At 36.5% G+C, this 21,008-nt stretch overlaps 2 protein-coding genes across 2 annotated transcripts in view; both read right to left on the bottom strand.

Annotated features, from left to right (window-relative positions):
* Positions 1-1,718: 1,718 nt before the first annotated feature.
* Positions 1,719-6,403, bottom strand: LOC127868562 (THUMP domain-containing protein 1-like). Its single transcript, XM_052410434.1, has 3 exons — positions 6,301-6,403; positions 3,524-3,742; positions 1,719-2,903 (listed from the first exon to the last, which is right to left on the bottom strand). The coding sequence occupies exons 2-3, from the start codon at positions 3,719-3,721 to the stop codon at positions 1,962-1,964; spliced, it is 1,140 nt and encodes a 379-aa protein (XP_052266394.1). The 5' UTR covers positions 3,722-3,742; positions 6,301-6,403; the 3' UTR covers positions 1,719-1,961.
* Positions 6,404-19,610: 13,207 nt separating this feature from the next.
* The window catches only part of LOC127870008 (abnormal spindle-like microcephaly-associated protein homolog), a 36,635-nt gene continuing 35,237 nt past the window's right edge, over positions 19,611-21,008 (bottom strand). The window contains exon 22 of the mRNA XM_052412671.1: positions 19,611-20,425. Coding sequence (XP_052268631.1) covers positions 20,156-20,425 — 270 coding nt within the window. The 3' untranslated portion in view covers positions 19,611-20,155. The remainder of the gene's footprint in view (positions 20,426-21,008) is intronic.

Raw genomic sequence — 21,008 nt, 5'->3', positions numbered from 1 at the left:
TAAAAAAATGATTCAAAGGGTTATTTATTACCTTACTACTTCATTGGCGAACGACGGGCGTATCATGCGCTCATGGCGCAGCTTTTATTTACCTATATAAGCAATCCTCGTAGTTTCCCAAAATACCACGACAACAACAGAACTTTCCAGTTTATTCAATCGTTTCGCGTCGCACGACGCTTTATAATGTTCAGGTTTTCAAATCGTCAAAAGATGCATATAATTGACATTTAAGAGCGTGGTAAATGGTCAGTATTACTTTTTCCTCAAAAATATCATAACAAAAACGAAAATTTGCAAATCTGAAACAACTTTGTTTAATTTTATCAATTTACCAAAACGTTGGACAGCCCCTTGAAGATGATTGAAAATCTGTTCAGCACATATTTTGACATTCTGATGATCAGTTGATTTATTATGCATTATTTAAGAAATAAATCTCCATCAGCCAATGCACAATGATTTGGAGTTTTGATTATTAGAAATTAAACCATTAGTGTTTGTAACACGAACATACAATGAGATGTTTCTTATAAGCTGATAATACAAAATCTTTGGTTTCTAATGTGATAAAGCTTAGCAATTGAAAAGAGAACAAGCAAATTTGTTGAATTGATATCCCCCGCCAATATGCTTCTGGACATAAACATTTTTCTGGACGAATGGACAACACCCTTTGACCTCAATGTGTGACCTTGACCTTAGCCCCTAGGATTATGGGTGTTGAATGTGAAGCACCCCCAGATGATTGAGAACTATGGCAAGTTTCATGGCTCTTGCTCATGTGTTAATGGAGATACAGCTCTAAGCTTATATTAAAAAGCATGTTTTCAAGATACAAAGGGCCATAACTCCGTTATTAACAAATGGTGTACAATGCCATTTGGCGTGCATCATCCTCTTAAAAATATATTTACTCATACCAAGTTTCAATGAAATCCACCAAAGCAGTTCCAAGATATGGCTCAGAACAGACAGACAGACGGACAGTGCCAAAACAATATCCCTCCGCCTATGGCGGGGGATAACAAGGAATGTTTGCATTGCTTATGAGATGTTTCTAATAATATTGTTCCTTGAGTACAGGTAGACAAGCAAAAAAGTGTTGGCATAATGATTCTTTATATTTCACTAATACAAGGTAAAATGCACAAACCAACAGTACTGAGGTTAAATATTTACCAGTAAGCAATATTTTTTCCAGTTTGTGACACTATAAATTTTGTCAGTTTACCAACTCATACTTATCTGGGTTCACTGGTTTATTAGTACTAAGTGCACATACTAACTAATCTTCGCATTTGTAGTCCAGCGCTCTACTGTCGGAGCTAGATTTAGGATTTTGACCCTGATATTTGTACTTAGCTTTTTTGCAAAACTAATTATTTGTTTGTTGTTAACAATATTTGTATTTTTTATTTCTCTTTTATACGAGGGTTACAATCTCTTTAAAGCTTTCCTCCTAATTAATAGATTTAACCTCTGCGCTTATTTGTGGTTACTATGATAGTTCTATCATATCCCTGTCCCCTATACAAACCAGGTGATGATGGTCTATTATAATAATATATAATGTTATAATATAACAAAGATAACTTTTAAGTCATTATTGTATATTTTCTAAGACATATTTTTATTGTTAACCATAAAATATTATGAGCTTTTAGAAGAAAATTTCACTGAATTTCATATAAAAAAAAGTTGCACACAAACAATCATTCCAGATCTGTAAGGATTTTAATATTGGGAACTACTTAACCAATAGCAAAGGTAGTTTCCGCCGATAACATTATTTCTTCAACAACAAACAACATGTTTTCAAACAAAAACATATCTTCATGCTGTATTCTCTAAGCAAAATCTTGTGAACCTAAATGCACTTAATAACAAAATTATGCATTATCAAGTTATTATAATCAGAATGTGTAGTTTTTCATTCACTTGTCTGATAATGTTCCAGTCTAACTAACATCAGCGTCAGCTGATTCTGTCGTTACAACTGCAGGATTACTATTACCATCAAGTAGCTGCTGTTCAATTGCAGGACGATCATTTTCAACATCTTTACAATCAATACCAACAACATCTGGTTGACTCTCTGGATCACCAGTTTTATCATTCACATCAACTAAATTGCTGATTGCAGTGTCCTCAATTTTATGCTCAGATTCAGGTTTTTCATCTGATATATCTTCTCTTCCATCTCCATCATCTGGGACATTCAGCTCATCAACTGAATTTTCCTTCATAACTTCAGACTTTTCTTTGCCACTTTTAGACTGATCTCTGTTGCCTTCTGTTTCTGACTTTCCAGTCTTAATAACTTCATGAAAATTGTATTTTCTAAATGTAAAGAAATCCTTCACCACACTCAAGCAACAGATATTTCTAATAACTTCCACAATCACGACTAGTTCTGAGTCATCATGACACAATCTATGAAGAGGATTCATCTCATTAACTAATCTACCAATCATAGGCAAAATTGCTATTCTCTGAATTGAGTTATTGTTCCTGATTTTACAAACAGACGTGTACCTTAGTCCGACACCAAATGCTGTTTGAAAATGAGGTGTCAAAACAATCTTCATTGCAGGTTCAATGTTTTTCATGTTTGCCTTGCAAGTTAAGTCCACAGGAATCATTCTCTGTGCATACCTGGCCTTCTGTGTATGTGTGGCCATCATGTCAGTGAAGATGTGATGTGCCAGTCCACATGGATCCTCCAATGCTGTGCGGATGAAAATCAAGTTCTTGAACTTCGTGTTGGTGTTCTGAAATCGCCTCTCTGTCTTGGCCAGTTTCAGGATATCTGACCTCTCCTTTTCCAGAGCTTTCTCAATGTCCTCCTCCTCTTCCTCTCCACTGTCATCGGAGTCATCTGTCTTCTCTGATGTGGCAGTCTGTAACAGAAAGTTTGTTTGTAACTATTGTAATTATTAATTGTGTTTTGTTTTCTTCTTTAAATATATTTAAGCCTCATTCTGAGAAAAAAAGCACAGACTCTGTAGAAAGTTGGCTTATTAATTTAGAGACCAATACACTGCAATAACATTAGAAGAAATACATCACTTAAAATAAGAACAATAGCTTTGTAAAATACTTGACATATACACCTACACAGCTTTTCAAGCTTTATTCTAGGGCAAATAATGCAGTAATGCCTGTATTAGGATCACTAGAGATGAAGAGTTTGGCATATCTGCACTTCAAGAAGATTATATATGTGAAGTTTGGATTTAATTGCTTGAAAAAGTGTAGAAGTTTATTCCACAGACATTTAATGCTACTTAGCATAATGACTTTTTCCAAGGGCGCATAACCCAGTAATGTACAGACCAGTGCCCTTTATGTGTCTCTCACATCTACATTTCATGGTAATGAATTTTTTTATATTTTAATTCAATTGCTTGATAAATGTAGTAGTACTTTGCTCCAAATACTTATACACTAGTAATTTTGTGCAGACTTGTATACATAACCCCTCCCTGCATCATAATAAACGTGACAGCCCACCACCAACCTCTGGTCCATACAGGGTGTCTGCATACTCATTGAGGATGTTATACATCTCTCTCACAGTCTCCCGCTCATACTTGTTGCACGTGACCAGGAAGCCTTTCATGCCAGCATCTAAATCATTCACAGCCTTGAACTTTTTGCCTCCCCCTGCACACTTTTTGTAGTAGGATTTGGGTCTCTTTCGTTTTGATTCACTCATTGTGAATATCAAATGTGAAACCTGCAGACAAAAACAACAGAAAACTGTCATTTTTCATTCTCTAATTAGCACATCTTGTATGTCTCTGGTCCACAATATATATAGCTTTTTTTTATCATATTGCCCACATTGCCCCAAGGATCATAATGATGGTGGAAAGTTGTTCGTCATAACACATTGCAGCCATCAGTTTTGATTGTTACTGTTCAAGTGACAAATAAGCATGTTAAACAATAAGCTGTCACAGTGTATCCCCTGCCATAGGTGCATTTTTATTGAAATGGTATAGTAAATCATCTAAACATTATGTTAATTCATCTGTAAAAACTTGAGACAAATCCTTCCAGTAATTTCAGAGAACTTAAAAACACAAGCTTTAGGGGCCTATATACATTTCATGTTTGAGAAACTTCAACGGGCAGGGCTTGCACTAAGAAATAAATTTTGGAAGTCCTGACTTCTTGCCCTTTACTTATGGAAGTCCCAATCAGAAATGTTGGAAGTCCAAACAGCTTAAATGGTGATGTTAATGGAATGTCAACTGTGTAAATGATCACTAACTCTTCCCATCCATTTTGGGTAACTGTACATCTGTGAAAGTAACTAGATATATCATACAACAAGGAATGAATTTTTCTTTTCTCACAATGAATTGCTCAATGCATAATAATACAGACATAGACTAAAATGGCGCTAAGGAAGAAAAAATAGCCAATTTCATAACTGACTTGAGCTACATGTAGCATCCTATGACACGCATTTGAGATATGTAGATATCATATTTCTTTCCGGTGGGGGGGGGGGGGGGGGGGGGGGGGTTGATATTTCATGACATATATCATGATTGAAATGCATGTTTATCTTTCAGGTACCAGGGGTTTTATCCACAATATTATTAATTATAACAATAATTTATATTGACACATTTGAAGTCTAAACAAACATTAATAAATTTCACCATGAAGTAGCATTAACACCATTATGTTGATTAAAATGTTAAATTATTATTGTTATTAATAGCATTTATTTATTTAACACTTTATGTCAACTCATTTATTAATTTTAACATTGTTGACAGTTTCGTTGGGTCGCAGAAATAGATGACAATATCAAAATTACGCTTTACTTGCAGAGTGATAAATCCTCCTTCCAAACAAACCTTATATTTGTTGAAAAAACAACTATCTGCCCTTTTCATGTTACAATTCGTCATGATTTAGGACAGACAGCGTTTTAAAGCTCATAAATCAAATACAACACAAATATGTTTTACCATGCTGTATTTTTTAAAACTTTGTTTTGGAATAAAAAATAACCGCATATTCGCATTTAAAAAAAGATGATTAATTTAATTTTTGGTAGTTTGAATTAAAATTCACTATTTTTCAAACAAAATCATAACCAAAGAATTCAGAAGTTAAAAAAATGTACAGTGCTGATTTTGATTACAATCGAGTGTGATTGTGCCTAACCAAGCGTGACCTCAGAGATAATCTTTCACAGCATCTTACTATCGTCTGCAACAAAAAGGCTAATTAGTGATCTGATAACAAACAATGCCCTTGGGGCTTGTTTGTACAAAATGTGTTGATTTAATATGCTCCAGTCATGTACTGGTAAGGGTGTTATCTGTGTATTCAGATCGATGTTTCTGACGATGTATACGGTGTTGATTGAAGCATTACTTTTAATCGACAGCTTACGTCATGGGTTGCTATTTTCGGCATATGACCAATTTTTAGGAAGTACAGTGGACATCATGGGGTTTTGTTATTGGCGTATGGAAACAATTATCGGGCATAATATACGGCCGTACGCCACTTAGTGCAAGCCCTGAACGGGCCATTATTCTGCCAAAAATCTTATATATAAAGCCCAAAATCAGTTCTTTACAATAATCTTTACATCATCCAGCTGTGAGTTTGTGCAAGATCTAACCTGTAGTTAAAGATGAGTTAAAATACATTACAAGCTTTAGGACATTGACTGACAAGTGCAATTCTTAATGCCCCTCCCCCCCCCCCCCCCCAATTCCTATAGGCATGCAAATGTGACTTCTAGATTGTTACAAAGTTATTTGTTTGATTTGACCTTGTGACCTAGATGTTGACCTTATTTGTCTAAGATTGGAAATATCATTTGGGGGAAAATGTGGTCCATGGTCCGTATGGTCCCTAATTCGCCTTGATACTGTACCAACAGCTTTGCCTTAATACATTTAGAGCAATTGGTAAATACTACAGCCCTTGTATTCTTACAATCATTGTAAAACATGTACATGGAGGAATAAAGATTACTACAAAACATTATAGCTATGTGACCGGAAGAATTATATTATTTTAAACATTTACATGTGAATTGAAAACATCCGAAAACATCACACAATCCGAAATAGCACATATCGAAACATAACATAAAACTATAACCGTAATAATTGTATGGAAAAAAAAACAAATTCATACACCATCATATACGATTATTTGTTTTTAAGTTTTAGAACAATAAGTAATAAATTTTAGGTATTTTAACTTATTTAAGACATTTTTTTAATTATTTTCAAGTCATGTTCATGTTCTTACCAAATAAATGTGACGTTAGAACTGCAAATAATCTCATTCGGTTACAAACAAGTAATCATCATTCCCATGGCCGGTCTGGCCGTTGCGGGGGGGGGGGGGGAATAATGGACACATATATATATACTCCGCCAATAAGGTTTGATGTGGGCTGCTGGGAGTAGCTCATTCATTGGGAGGGACGTCCATCCTTTCACATTGTCCATTAACTGTCTAAAATGTTAGCTAGTCATTATATTCAACATAGTTTGCATAAACACATATGACCAGTGATTTTCCTGCCCTTTCCTTTGTCTACATGACAATTGAGAAGTTTTGCTAATGAAAAGAGGAGATATGTACATCAGGGTTATGGAAACGCGCACCTGTTGTCTACTATGTAAACATTTGCAGACGGACTTTTCAAAACGATAGTTTTCATGAGAAAACTGAATGATCAACCATATTGTGTGTGAAAATAACGAAAAAATACATGGGCATTCGTGTTTTAATACCTATTTACCCGAAGAAAAAACATTTTTTAGAGGATTTTTCGTTTTGACAGCTACCGGCAAAAACAGTCTCCGACGGAAGTTGTAAATGAAAATGCGCGTGCTGTGACTAGCGACTTTAATGATTTTTTTTTAGATAACCAATTGACCAGTCGCCAAATTACCGATCGCTCCGCCCACATAGTCACGTGGTCTAGTGATTAGAAAACTCCGACAAGCAGATCGCAATTATAGCGGATTACGTGAGGGAAATTCTATATTTGTAATGATGTATTATGCTCTTTTCTATAAAATAAATTATTAAAGCCGCACACTAACCTAAACTGCTCTGTAAAACGTTAATACAATCATAAAAACTTGAGAGAGAAATGGCGTAATCAAAATAATGAGTTAACGGCAGACTGACTATCAGAAACGTTTCTTATACATATTATATAGGGAGGTGATGAAAAATCCGTTGCAAAAATGAGCATTTATTTCATATTGATTTTGAACTTGTATTCAACCGTCTGACTGTGAAACCGGTGGCTATTCATATATAATTTTGAAAATATTTTTTTAAATGCAAATGACATATCCATATCATGATGGGTTTTTTGTTTATTAAAAATGTTTAGATCTTTGTTTTATTGTGTTATTTTTAACAAGACACCGATTTTTTTTATTTGGATATAAATTAAATTTTGATTGCAACCATAATTTAATACAGGTCTAATTTCGTGGTTTCATTAACAGATAGTCTAATAATAATATGCATTTTATTTCATTTATGTTTAATGCGAACCTGTTACATTTCACTATCAAAAAATGAAATGTTGGTATTACGGTGCTGTTCACGAAAATTCGAATTGAATACATTTAGCATATTATGCATTTGCTTATTTATAACAAGATGGCCCTTATATGTTAATTGCAATTTTCACATTTCTCCCCGTATCAATATATGTTGTATTAGAAATGTTGTTGTTGTATTATAAGCCGTACATTTTACACTTGAAGTCGCTTTAAGCTGGCTAAGCCGCGTTGAAATCACCTTTTTGTTGTTTTTACTTTAGTTAAAACAATATTTAAGTTAACAATTTACAATGATTTCCCTTATTTATGATCCACAGAAAATAAATATATAATTGGAAATCATTTAAGTAATTAAATAGTTTTCTTTTAATGTGTACAGTACCTTACAATGCCTTAATGTTCCTTCATTCTGAGATCCACGCAACATACTGTTATTTATTAATCATCGACAATTACGCTGAGATTAATAAGCACGTGTGGCAATTAGTATGTTGTCCAAACTGCTTAATAATATTGTGCATCAAACGGTATAACACGTTTTATAGAACACACACCTGGTGTGGTTAAACTATTTATTGTGTTTGTTTTCTCATTACTCGTTCATATGTTCAAGAAATAAAGATAAAATAATAACCTTTTATAAAGTATGTATAGCACCTACAATTTTGAATAATGATCGAACAGTAATGATCATGCATTTGATATAAAATCTGTGTAAACTCTTAAAAATTACGTCCATTCCATATGTACAACACGCTTTGTTTGTCGGACAAAATGGCGGCCAGATAAGCGTTGCTGAGGGGTGTGTGAAAAATCGATATCTGATTGGCTGATCGACAAAATGTGGGCGGAGTTGGCGACTGGTCAATTGATGTTATACATAATTTTGAAGGGAATTACATCACTAGTACAAAACTGAAAAAAAATGAAAATCGGTTGAACGTAAGTGGAGTTATCCCCCTTTGAAAATTTCAAAAAATGTGATTTTTCTGCTAAAAACACATTTCAAGCTATTTAATTAGTACTTAGATGAGAACTAAGTGATTATATGTATAATTTTGAAAGGAATGACATAACAAGTACAAAACTGTAAAAAAAAAGAAAATCGGTTGACTATTAGCGGAGTTATCTCCCTTTGAAAATTGAAAAAAAAGGCGATTTTTCAGGTAAAAAACACATTTTGAGTGTTGAAATTATTAATGTGATATTATGATGCAGAATAAAGTTGTCTACTGATAAATGTTAAATATATGAATGTCAAAGTAAGAAAATAATATAAACAATCACATTTGCCATAAACAATAATGGCAAACTACAGTCAAACACAACATGTCTGTAAAATCACACACTGACAAAAAAAATGTACAAAATAAATGCAAGTATTCTGACTTAAAACATGTGGTAATAGCTCGATCCCCTTCTGTTATGTTAATGTCGTTCACTAATCATTAAACAGCAGTTCAAGATGCATTTGTCTCACCACCTTTCTTATATTCTAAACACGGATCAGCACGTCACCATCCTGGAACTCATCTTCTAGCCTTGCTGTGTAAATATCATTATCATCCTCATATTTCAGGTTGAACCATTCCGGAAAGCCAGGAACCTATAGAACAGTGGAAAAAAAAATAACATATTTATTTTAAACATATTGAAAGAAAACATGTATTTGTATGTGTGCTCTTGTTAGCTCACTAATTACTATTTTATTACATGAAATTGATTTATTATACAAATACTTATGCTGTAATGTTATATGTTAGGTTATTTATATTGTATTAGTTATGGTCGCCGTGGCATAATGGATATGGTGTCCACCTAGTGACAAGCAGGCCATGGGTTCGATCCCCACTGTGGGAGAGTTCTTTAGATCTCCCCCATAGACACCAAGTACTGGTTCTAGTCCCAGGAAATGGACTCGAGGCGTTTCAAATAAGCCTTAGGCTTTCTATGCAATCGAGCTTAAATAAATAGGTTTAAACTAAAAATTAAACTATATTGTAACACAAAGTTGTCAGTCCAAATGAAGTTTTATGTAAAGCACAGACACATGTTGTTGTTTTGTTTTTTTCAGAATACCTGAGAAATAACTGTTCCATTGTACCATTTGTACTGTCCATTTTCTTCTATAAATCTGTGCATTATATTTCTACCAACCAAGTCATGTAGCGTTTCAGATGCAGGAATTTCATTTGCTTTGTTCATGAGTATAATTACATTTTTTTTTAGTTCCTCGACAGATAAGCTCATTCTTTTTCCATTTATGATTGAGCTCATTTTGTAAATATCGTCACTACATTGTTGTTTAAAAACATTCTTTCTAAATCTTAATTGAACTTTTAAAGCTTCTTCTTGTTCAGTTTTGGATTTAATTTTATAAAGTGCATCTTTCATTTGTTGTTCATTCTGCCATAACCCATAAAAAATCATATCAAGTGTTTCTTTTTCTAGTTTAGCAATTCTTCTCCTTTCCATATCTTCTTTCTTTTTGAAATCGTCTAGCTGCTTTTCAAGGCGTTTTGCATGTATAGTTTCTTCTCTTTGTTTGAATTTAATTTTTTAATTTTTTACCTCCTTGCGACTTTGTGTTATGATTTCATGAGCATTGCTATGTTCAGCAAGCCATTCTAATGTTTTGTTAAGTGAGAATGTAATGTGTGATTCCATAGTTATTGTATTAATGTTGGGTTTGCAAGACAGCAGATGATCTACATAAGAAAAAACACGTTCAGGGAATTTATTGTGTTTATCTACACTCTTAGTTTGTATGAGATTTAGGTTGACCAATGCACCACCAGGAAGATGTTCTTTATAATGATTTTTAATTACCGGGTAATTGAGCGAATGCAGGTAACATAACACTATGAATAACAATTACATGCTTTTTATTTCCACAAATAAAATCCTCAATGTGTGTTGAGGCATATTTAAGGTAATCAGCAAGTATAATCAAAGGCTCATTAAACATAGATATACTAATTTCATTGTTTTCAAGCACATTCCAAAATGGTGTTGTAATAAGTTTTGAAACAAGACCGAGAGCCTTACAACCTGCTACAAAAAAATCTTCTTTTAAATCATGTAAAACAGATGCCAACAGTAAATTAAGGTTTGGTGTTTTGTCCAAAAATTCACACATATGATTTAAAAAGTAGTAAATTTGTCCAGAATTTGTGAAAAGAATATTAAATCGATTGCCTTTTAAAGGCTGCAATGGAAATGACATTTTTTCTTTTTTTAAAAGTGTCACTAAGGAAAGTTAAAAAGTTACTATGGCAACCGTTTTTTGCATCACCCCGTCTTGCAAATGCTTTGCAAGATGTATGAATAAGCCGTATTGTACCTGGCTGAGAAGGTTTATCAAAATGTTTATTTAGTATAGGAATGTCATTGTTGAAATGTAATTTTTCTGTTTCTATTTAATGTTTTTTGAGCAGTTTCAGCTAAATGAACAAGAGTGTGGAGTCCACAATTTTTTTTATTCATTTTAGAATATGCAATTTTTTCTTCTTCACAAAATGAATCATAATTATTAAATACTTCTGGTAATATAGAATTTCTGTAATCTTGAAGTAATTCATTAAATTTCTTTTCAGTTGATGCACGATCGGACATAGTATTTTTTATATTGACTAATATTTTGTTTCCAACACCATCAGAAGAAACACTCTCTATATCTTTGAGTATGTTTTTAAATGTATCTAAAGTGTCATCACTTGACTTTGTTGCCATTTCTTGCAAACCCAGAAGAGTGTAATGACCATCATCATCTCTTGTTGCAAATGCTCCCCATTTAATGCCATATTTTGAAGTTTCATCACTATGCAAGGTTGTATTTTCTTTTGTTACTAAATCTGCCATTTGTTTTTTGATATTAATCCGCGTTCAATCGACCAATTATGAATTGTTCCAACAGTGGCAATTTATTTGGCTTAATATTTACTAAATTAAGAACTGCTGACATAACTTGTCCAATTTGTTCAAATGCTACATTGCAATTTAATAATGAATATACACATAAATGAGCATCAGTGCTGTAAGTTTTACTTTCTTCATCAAAACTGATTGCCTCTTTAGTCTTTTTAAGTTTACAGTTCTCAACTTCCAATTCAGATAGTCTTTCATTTAATTCTTTTATTTGTTTGTTTTTGTCTTTAGCTTGTTTTTCAATTCCTGCTATTGTCATGTGTTTGGTTATCATATCATCTTAAGTGTAAATTTTTTCATGATAATTTAATTTCTGACATTTCTCTCTCCAATAAATCTCCCTACTTGATGTTCTTTTTAATTGTCTGTTTCTGTCTTGTATTATCCTTGATTGTTCATCTAAATTGTGACATAAATTTGTGTTCTCTTCAATCACAGTCTCCAATTCATCTTTCATCTGCAAATTCTCAGAATTTTTTCTCCCAGTTCACTTGCGATACTTAATACAACAGTGCATAGTGTTTCTGTTGATTTTGGATCATTAATTGGACAGATCTGGCTAAGAGGTTTTGAGTTAATGTGTGCATCTGATTTGACTTGATTTTCAGGACATGTGTATTTGGTATCCATTAATCTATTTAAATTTTCTTTTCCTTTGTGTGACGTAGTAGCGTATTTACAAACATCACCGGTAATTCGGGTACACCGGTTATAGGAGTACGGAGGATACTTATCATTTACACCTTTAATCAAAAGCAAGATTATCGAACCGACAATCGATTCAATTAAAAATTACAAAGGTACATAAATTGGTAACAGTTTGTTAACGATAATGATGTTTAATTAATTTCCTCAATCAATCATAATCAAAGGCAGAAACAAATTGACAAAAAAATAAACATTTCAACCAAGTACTCGTCATTAACACATTTTATCAATTACAATCGAAGGACAGTTGCAACAAACGAACCGCCAATCTATACCCGCTGTAATGAATTAAGTTTTAAAGAAAATGTTTACTAAAATATAGGGCCGACTAAGCCTGGTCAATTTGGGGCCGAATAAGCTTGGTGCCGAATCGACCTGAATTTTCGGACTGGGTCGAAAAAGCTTGGTGCCGAAAAAAGCCTGCTACCGATTTTCTTCTGACGGCCTCGTCGACAACCTCCATCTAGGGTACCCTGTATTACCCGTGCTTGGTGGTGAAGCTTATGGCAAATCTGCTCAGTATGACAATCACTTGCTGTGGTCGCCATGCCAATTCTTGTTCGTACTCAACGATGCTCGTACAGACAGGATCACGAAAGTTGTTGTGGAAGGAGAGAAATCGACTCCGGCGTACCACAGGACAAAGTCCTCGGCCCCCTGCTATTCCTCTGCCACATCAACGATCTACCCGGTGGTGTAGTGAATGAGGTGTCCACCTAGCGATCGGGAGTTCGTGGGTTCGCTCCCTACTCGGGAAGCGATCTCATTATCTCTTCCATAGACACCAAGTACTGGATATTCCCAGGAAACGGACTCGACAGTGTCCATATCTTCCTATAATAGGCCTTCCTGCAATAGTCAGCAATAAACTGTAGGAAGTACGAAGTAGAAGAAGAAGTACCCGCCTCAGTCCGCCGTTTCGCAGATGATTGTTTACTATACCGCACCATCAGAAGTCGCTAAGGCAAATACACGAGATTTCACAAAAAATGCTATATCCTAACCATCAACCAGAAAACCTCAAAATTCTACCAGATCGATAACCACATCTTTCCACAAGTCCCAGAAAACCCATACCTAGGAGTAACTATATCAGAAGACCTAAATTGGAGCTCACATATAAATACGATCACACAAAAAAACAAATTTCACACTTGGCTTTCTTAGACGCAACCTGAAGCTCTGTCCGGAACTGTTGTATAATTAGAACATTACAATAACCACGTGATCAACCACGTGTTTATGATTCCCGCTTTATCCCGCTCCGGTGATAAGCCCTGCGCATTAGCTATCTAGTAGCGCAACTGTATAGACGCTCATATGCTACTGTAAATATGTAACAATAAAATCGTAGAATAGAAGCTCGTGTATCTTATGATATTGCCTTCACATTAGTGTTGACACTCACATAATAAATACACAATATACAACATGGTGTCAGAATAACGGACTTAACGTTCACATAAACTGATATCAACTGGATTTCGTTCACGACGCGCGGGATACTAAACAGTGACAATGAATATGTCAGGAATTACACCGCCCAGCATGGACTGGGAGAGTTCAAATCTACCTGAAGCATGGGAAAAGTTCAAGCGTCACACCGAACTTGTGTTCAAAGGACCATTAAAGGACAAAAAAGAAGAAGAAAGAATCGCATACGTTCTTCTATGGATTGGCGACAAAGGGCGAGACGTATATCAAACTTGGCAGCTCTCCGACGAGGAAAACAAAAGTCTAGAGGCACACTACAAGAGATTTCAAACGTACGTGCAGCCGAAACTCAACTCTGTCTTCGCCAGATTTCGTTTTTACAATGAAGTCCAAGGGGCAGACTCAATCGACAAGTTCATCACCCGACTCCGCCTTAGAGCGCAAGATTGTAAATTTAAAGACAATGGCATCCAAGACGAGATGATCCGGGACAGACTAGTGATCGGTACCAACAACACACGAATTCGTGAAAAACTGATCAACGAGGGTGACAAATTGACTCTCGATAAGGCAATTCAGATTGCTCAAAGTTTCGAATACTGCCAACATCAAATGGCATCAATGAACATTGTTTCCAATCAAACCGGTGCAACGTCAATGACGGCAACACCAGTGGACGCTATCGCCTCCAAGCGGAAATCAGGACCGAAACGACGCCAGGCAACGCATAAGCATTACCCACAACAACAACAACAGCAACACCGTGGACAGCAACCCTGTGACAACTGCGGCAACATCCATGGGCCAAACAAACAATCCTGTCCTGCCTTCGGAAAGCAGTGCAGAAAGTGCCACAAACTCAACCATTTTGCCTTTAAGTGTAGACAACAACGGAGTGCGCACAAGTCAGTGCATGACATTGACAATAGTGTTATGGAAGGTGCCTGTGGACACAGTGACAGTGGTTCCGGCGACACCTTAGAGTACTTCGTTGACGTGGTAAGTGCACATTCTTCACAATCTCCAGACCGTGCATTTGTACAAATTTCAATTGGGCCAAATATGACTCCGGTCAATTTCAAAATTGATACAGGAAGTGAGTGCAATATAATCCCTCACGATACATTTCGCAATCTTAAGCTGAGCAGCCCATTGGAACCCCCCGACAGTAAACTCACCTCATACTCAGGTGACCTAATTATGGTTATAGGTAAAGTACGTCTCCCCTGCTCCCACTTATCAGACAAAATAGACGCATTATTCCATGTAGTCGGAAACAAAGCCCCTCCACTACTTGGCCTCAAATCTTCACTTGATCTTAAATTGATCAAATTGACATATTCAGTTGAAAACTCCCCAAAAGAGCAGACGCCTCTTACCAAAGACACTGTGATGTCCGAATTCAAAACGCTATTCAGCGGTGTAGGGGAAATCCCAGGTTATGCCAAATTGCATTTGAAAGAAGATGCAGTCCCCGTCGTGAACCCCCCGCGCAAAGTCCCAGAAGCCCTAAAATCTAGGTTTAAGGCTGAGCTTGATCGAATGGTTTTCGATGGAATCATCACAAAGGTCACCGAACCAACCGCGTGGGTTAACAGTACAGTTCTTATAGAGAAACCTAAGACAGGCAAACTCAGGGTATGCATAGACCCAAAAGCTTTGAATGACGCTATTTGCAGGCCCCATTACCCAATGCCGACGTTAGAAGACGTTACGAATGACTTATCAGGAGCTACGCACTTTAGCATCCTTGATATCACACATGCCTATTGGAGTGTGAAACTTGACCACGAGTCGTCCCTACTGACGTGTTTTTCGACACCGTTCGGAAGGTACCGATACCTACGACTACCGTTCGGAATTAGTTCCTCGGGTGACATTTTCATGCAGAAATGCAATGAAATTTTTGAAAATTCACCAGGAGTCCATTGTATTGTCGACGACATTCTTATAAGTGGCAGGTCAAGGGCGGAGCATGATCAAAACTTGCGAAACGCGCTAAAACTAGCTCAAAACAAGGGTGTCCGTTTTAACCCGAACAAATGTATTATAAGTGCGACTGAAGTGCCATTCTTTGGTCATGTTGTTTCAAGTCAAGGTCTGAAACCCGACAGTAGCAAACAAAACGCAATTACGGATCTTAAAGCCCCCCAAACTCGAGCCGAGTTAGAGACTTTTCTAGGCATGGTCAACTACCTGGCAAAATTCGCGCCAAATCTCGCAGAGATTACAGCCCCCCTTAGGAGCCTCTTGCAAAAGGAGGTAGAATTCCTCTGGGATGACCCTCAATCGCGCGCTTTTGAAAAAGTCAAGGCCGTGATTACGAATGCACCAGTTCTAGGTTACTTTGACCCCAAGGAGCCCCTTGTGCTTGAATGCGACGCCTCTCAAAACGGGTTAGGTTGCTCCCTGTGGCAGAAAGGTAGGCCAATTGCGTATGCTTCAAAAAGCTTGACCGCAAGTGAGAAGCTGTATGCAAACATTGAACGCGAACTACTTGCAATTGTGTTTGGTTGCAAGCGATTCCACCAACTGACGTACGGACGACACGTGACTGTTCACAGTGATCACAAACCGATTTCGTCAATCATAAAAAATCCTCTATCGGCAGCGCCTCCGAGGCTGCAGAGACTACTTCTGTCATTACAGAAATACGACATCACTGTGGAGCATGTGCGTGGTAAGGACATACCCGTCTCAGACTATCTGTCAAGACACTCAGTTAATGACACGTACCCAACTCTAATTGACGGATTGGACACACACGTTCATTCGGTTAGAAAGCAACTGCTGGTGACTGACAGACGTTTAGAAATAATCAGACAGGCAATTCGTGACGACAGTCAGATGCAACTTCTAAAGCAGACGATACTCGATGGCTGGCCAGAATCTCGGTCAAATTGTAACCCCGTGATTACGGAATTCTTCAATCATAGGGATGAGCTGTCTTATGAGGATGACCTAATTTTCAGAGGTCAAACACTCCTTATTCCGAGATCTCTGCAGCCCGACATGATCAAACAGGTACACATAGGTCATTTAGGCGTGACAAAGACCCTGCAGCGGGCCAAAGACTGTATGTTTTGGCCTGGCATGCAAAAGCAAATCTCAGAGCACATTTTACAATGCCCAATTTGTCTCACTCACAGAGACTCGAATGCTAAAGAGCCAATGATTACATCAGAATTCCCAGACAGGCCTTATCAAGTTTTGTCAACAGACCTGTTTCATTTTGACAATAGGAATTACCTACTGACAGTGGACCATTATTCGAATTTCTTTGAGATTGACTATCTACCGGACACAAAGTCATACACAGTAATTCGAAAATTGCAGACACATTTTGCTCGCAACGGAATTTGCGACGTGCTGCATAGTGACAATGGACCTCAGTTCTCTAGCACTGAGTTTGCTGACTTTGCAAAATCGTGGCATTTCACACACGCCACATCATCGCCGTTACACTCGCAAGGAAACTGTTTAGCCGAGCGAAGTGTGGGAATCGCCAAAAAACTTATGAAAAAGGCTAGGGATAGCAATCAGAACATCTATGTCGTACTATTAGAGTACCGAAACACACCACTCAACAGTGGCTACAGCCCTGCACAGCTGTTACTCAATCGCAGAACTAAGTCAGTATTACCGATTACAAACAAAGCACTGTGCCCCCAGGTTATCAATGCCCGCAAGGTCAAACAGTGTTCAAAATACACTCAAGCGAGAAGCAAGCATAACTACGATAAGTCGGTCAAATCCCTTCCGCCTCTAAATGTAAATGACCCTGTTAGGATACAGATGGGTAAAATTTGGGTTCCGGGAAAAGTGATACAAAAGCACTGTCCAAGGTCTTACACCGTACAGACGCGAGAAGGAGTAGTGTATCGCAGAAATCGCATTGCGTTACACAAAACTAATGAAAATGTTTCAGACATATCTGTACCCGACTACAACATCCTTGCAAATACCCCTAAGGAACCCCAATCAGCTGCTTCAGCCAAGACTGCCCAGGTCATACCTTTAGACAATTCTTATGCAACACGGTCTGGGAGAGTAGTTAAGAAGAATGCGCGCTTCTACGGAGCGGAGTATGACAACCATTGATTTTATAATCATTCAATACGCAGACAACTTCATGTTCTTTAATTATGCATAAACTTTAATCTTGTATATTTTGATTTATGCATAGCACACAGAGTCAATACAAACAAACTCGTTACATAGAGTACTTAATTTGTGTTCTATAATCATGCATGAATTTTAAACCTTATTATATTTTGATTTAAACATGCAGTTCAATTTCTTTTATTCATGAAGAGGGAAATGTTGTATAATTAGAACATTACAATAACCACGTGATCAACCACGTGTTAATGATTCCCGCTTTATCCCGCTCCGGTGATAAGCCCTGCGCATTAGCTATCTAGTAGCGCAACTGTATAGACGCTCATATGCTACTGTAAATATGTAACAATAAAATCGTAGAATAGAAGCTCGTGTATCTTATGATATTGCCTTCACATTAGTGTTGACACTCACATAATAAATACACAATATACAACAGGAACCCTGTCGATAATCAGCATACTTCGCCTAAGTAAGGTCTACTCTAGAATATAACTCTGGGATCCACACCTTAAAAAAGACGTACCGGTAGTCAAAGTTGAGATCCAAAAACAATCGGCGAGATTCATTACCGAAGACTATACCACCAAAACACCTGCATGCATGCCAAATATGCTGAAACGTATGAAGATCCCTACCCTCCAGGAGAGAAGAAAGGCCAATAAACTGATCTTCTATAAGGTGGTTGAGGGGCTAGTACCAGCCCTGCCTAGCCAAGACTTCCTTACCCCAGTTCGGCAATCTAAACGTAGAGTTACTCCTTAGACTTTAAAGCAGATAACATTGTAAAAAAAATACTCTATCAAAAACTTGATTTTCATTTTAAAAAAGAAACAAGAGATGCGTTTGTCAGAAACACCATGCCCCCTATTGCGCCGCTTTGAATTTATTTTTTTGACCTTGAAGGATGACCTTGACCTTTCACCACTCAAAATGTGAAGCTCCATGAGATATACATGCATGCCAAATATCAAGTTGCTATCTTCAATATTGCAAAAGTTATTGGAAAAGTTTAACCAAGGTTAAAGTTTGTGACAGACAGACAGACAGACAGACACATACAATGACAGACAGATAGGCCAAAAACAATATACCCTCGATCATTAGATCTTGGGGCATAAAAAGTATTACACACCAATCGAATGCAAAACCCCACTATATAAATAAGAACTCTTTTTCCCTAAGACAATAATAGAGTGGAACAATCTGGAAGTGTAGTGCGCACAGACACAGTTGGCAGGTTCAGGTCAACTGCCCTTCAGCGGCATTAACCACCCTCTTTACCATTGCGCCAACGCCGAAAGGCCTTGCAACGTACCCAACCAAACCCAGAACCATTCATGGTTAGGGCTGCTCGCTTGTAACTGGTTACTTTTTCCAGATTCTCACTGTTCATGCCTTATTTTGACCTCATTTCTGAAGGTAGCGAGCGATGTGGTTCTTGCGTCTTGCACATCTGGTCATATCAGTGAACAGCTGTGTCAAGTCATTTCTAAATCCATCTGACAAATGGATGGGCAAGTAAGAAAGCAAACAAGCTATATTTCTACAATAAAATGTAATTGATCTCATACCTAAATGTATGAACTTGAATGCGGCCATGTGGATCTTAATCACAACATGCAGCGTCATGAAAGCTAAAGTGTGCAAAGTTATTTAAAAATCCTTAATTGCATGTGGACAGAAAAGTCAAAACATTTTTGGGAAAAAGATTCATATAGACCGCAACCACATCAATGACCTTTGTCTTGTTACGCAGCTTTCATTACTGTCGTTATCAGGAGAACATGAAAACACATTATGAATAATTTTATGTTAAAGAACATACAACACAAATAACGATTTTCAGATTATTTATTGCAATAATTTAAGATTCCATATTTTAATAATCATAAACAATTCCAATAGTGTTTATTTCAAACTGGAATATGTAAGCAGTTATGACTTTATATGATCCAAATAATAGTAGAAAGAAAACTGAATTTATGGTAAGGAAGATACACATATAAATTTAAAATCATGATTATGTTAAAAAGAATTTCATACAAAGAGAATGTACAAGAAGTAAAAGCTTGACACATAAAAGTGAAAAGAGTGGAAGAACAAAGTAACAATTACAGAAACATTCATATTGACAAATACAGACAAATACATCAGACAACACACATCCATGTAAAGTGTGCAGTTGCAAGATCAATTTGGGAATAACCAACATTCCGTACAGAGTTCATAAAATTTTCAAACATATAACCTTCTGTGCAAAGTAAATCACATAGCATATACATACATGTATACAGAATCTACCATTTGACATAATGACATCAATTGCAGCGCTCAAATCACAACAAAGCCATATTTAAATCCGAATCTAGTAAAAGAGTTCAACATTTGGTCTGAATTCCAAGATTTCCAAGCACAAAGTTTATAGCTTTGAGCGGACTGTCAAAATCTTGCATTTTGTCTTTTTGCAGAGACCAGTCAGGCTTGATTTTTTGTTTCTTAACTGGAGAGCGGATCATTAATGTAGAGTTGAGTGTTGAGTTAATGCGGGCTTTCGTCACCCTCTGCGTCTCCTCCAACTTGTGTTTACGAGCCGTTAAGGCCTGGATGCTTCGCAACTTTTCAACACATTTCTTGTCCTCCATTATAGCCTAGAATAAAGGAATGGACATTAAAACCACTTAAAACACATAAAACACAAATAATTATTTTGATAAATTTGTTAAATTTAAAAATAGAGATTTGTAACAAACATGACCAATATGACTACACAGACATGTCAGCTTTGTTTATGAGCAAATAATGTGTGAATTTCTTGTGGAGAAAAAGTGTCTTGATAATATGCACTTGATTGAGAGAAAAAAATTGATAGCATATTTCAAGTTTAAATTTAGGCCATTAAAAAAAAAGTAACATTTTCTGCGGGCTAAGCAACCATCTGTCAGCCACTCAAATAAACCAACCTGTCTGCTGTGTAGTTACAGATCTTCCTTAGACACATACCAATTCCTGATCTGACTTCACATACAGTTTACAACACAGGGGCCCGTCTTATCAAACTTCGTACGACATTCTCACCTTAGGATGCAACTTTCGAAGCGCCATACATATGTAACCGTCACTTTTATAATTACTTTGTTGAACATTTCCATTTATTTCCAAAAGTAGCTGTTAGATATGCTTTATATATGAAGCATACAGATCATAATCACTTATATTTTTAAATTACAAAAT

Source organism: Dreissena polymorpha, chromosome 2 (genome assembly GCF_020536995.1).
Source record: "Dreissena polymorpha isolate Duluth1 chromosome 2, UMN_Dpol_1.0, whole genome shotgun sequence".
NCBI lineage: Eukaryota > Metazoa > Mollusca > Bivalvia > Myida > Dreissenidae > Dreissena > Dreissena polymorpha.
Note: the sequence above shows the minus strand (reverse complement) of the source record. Positions and strands in the feature narration are given on the sequence as shown.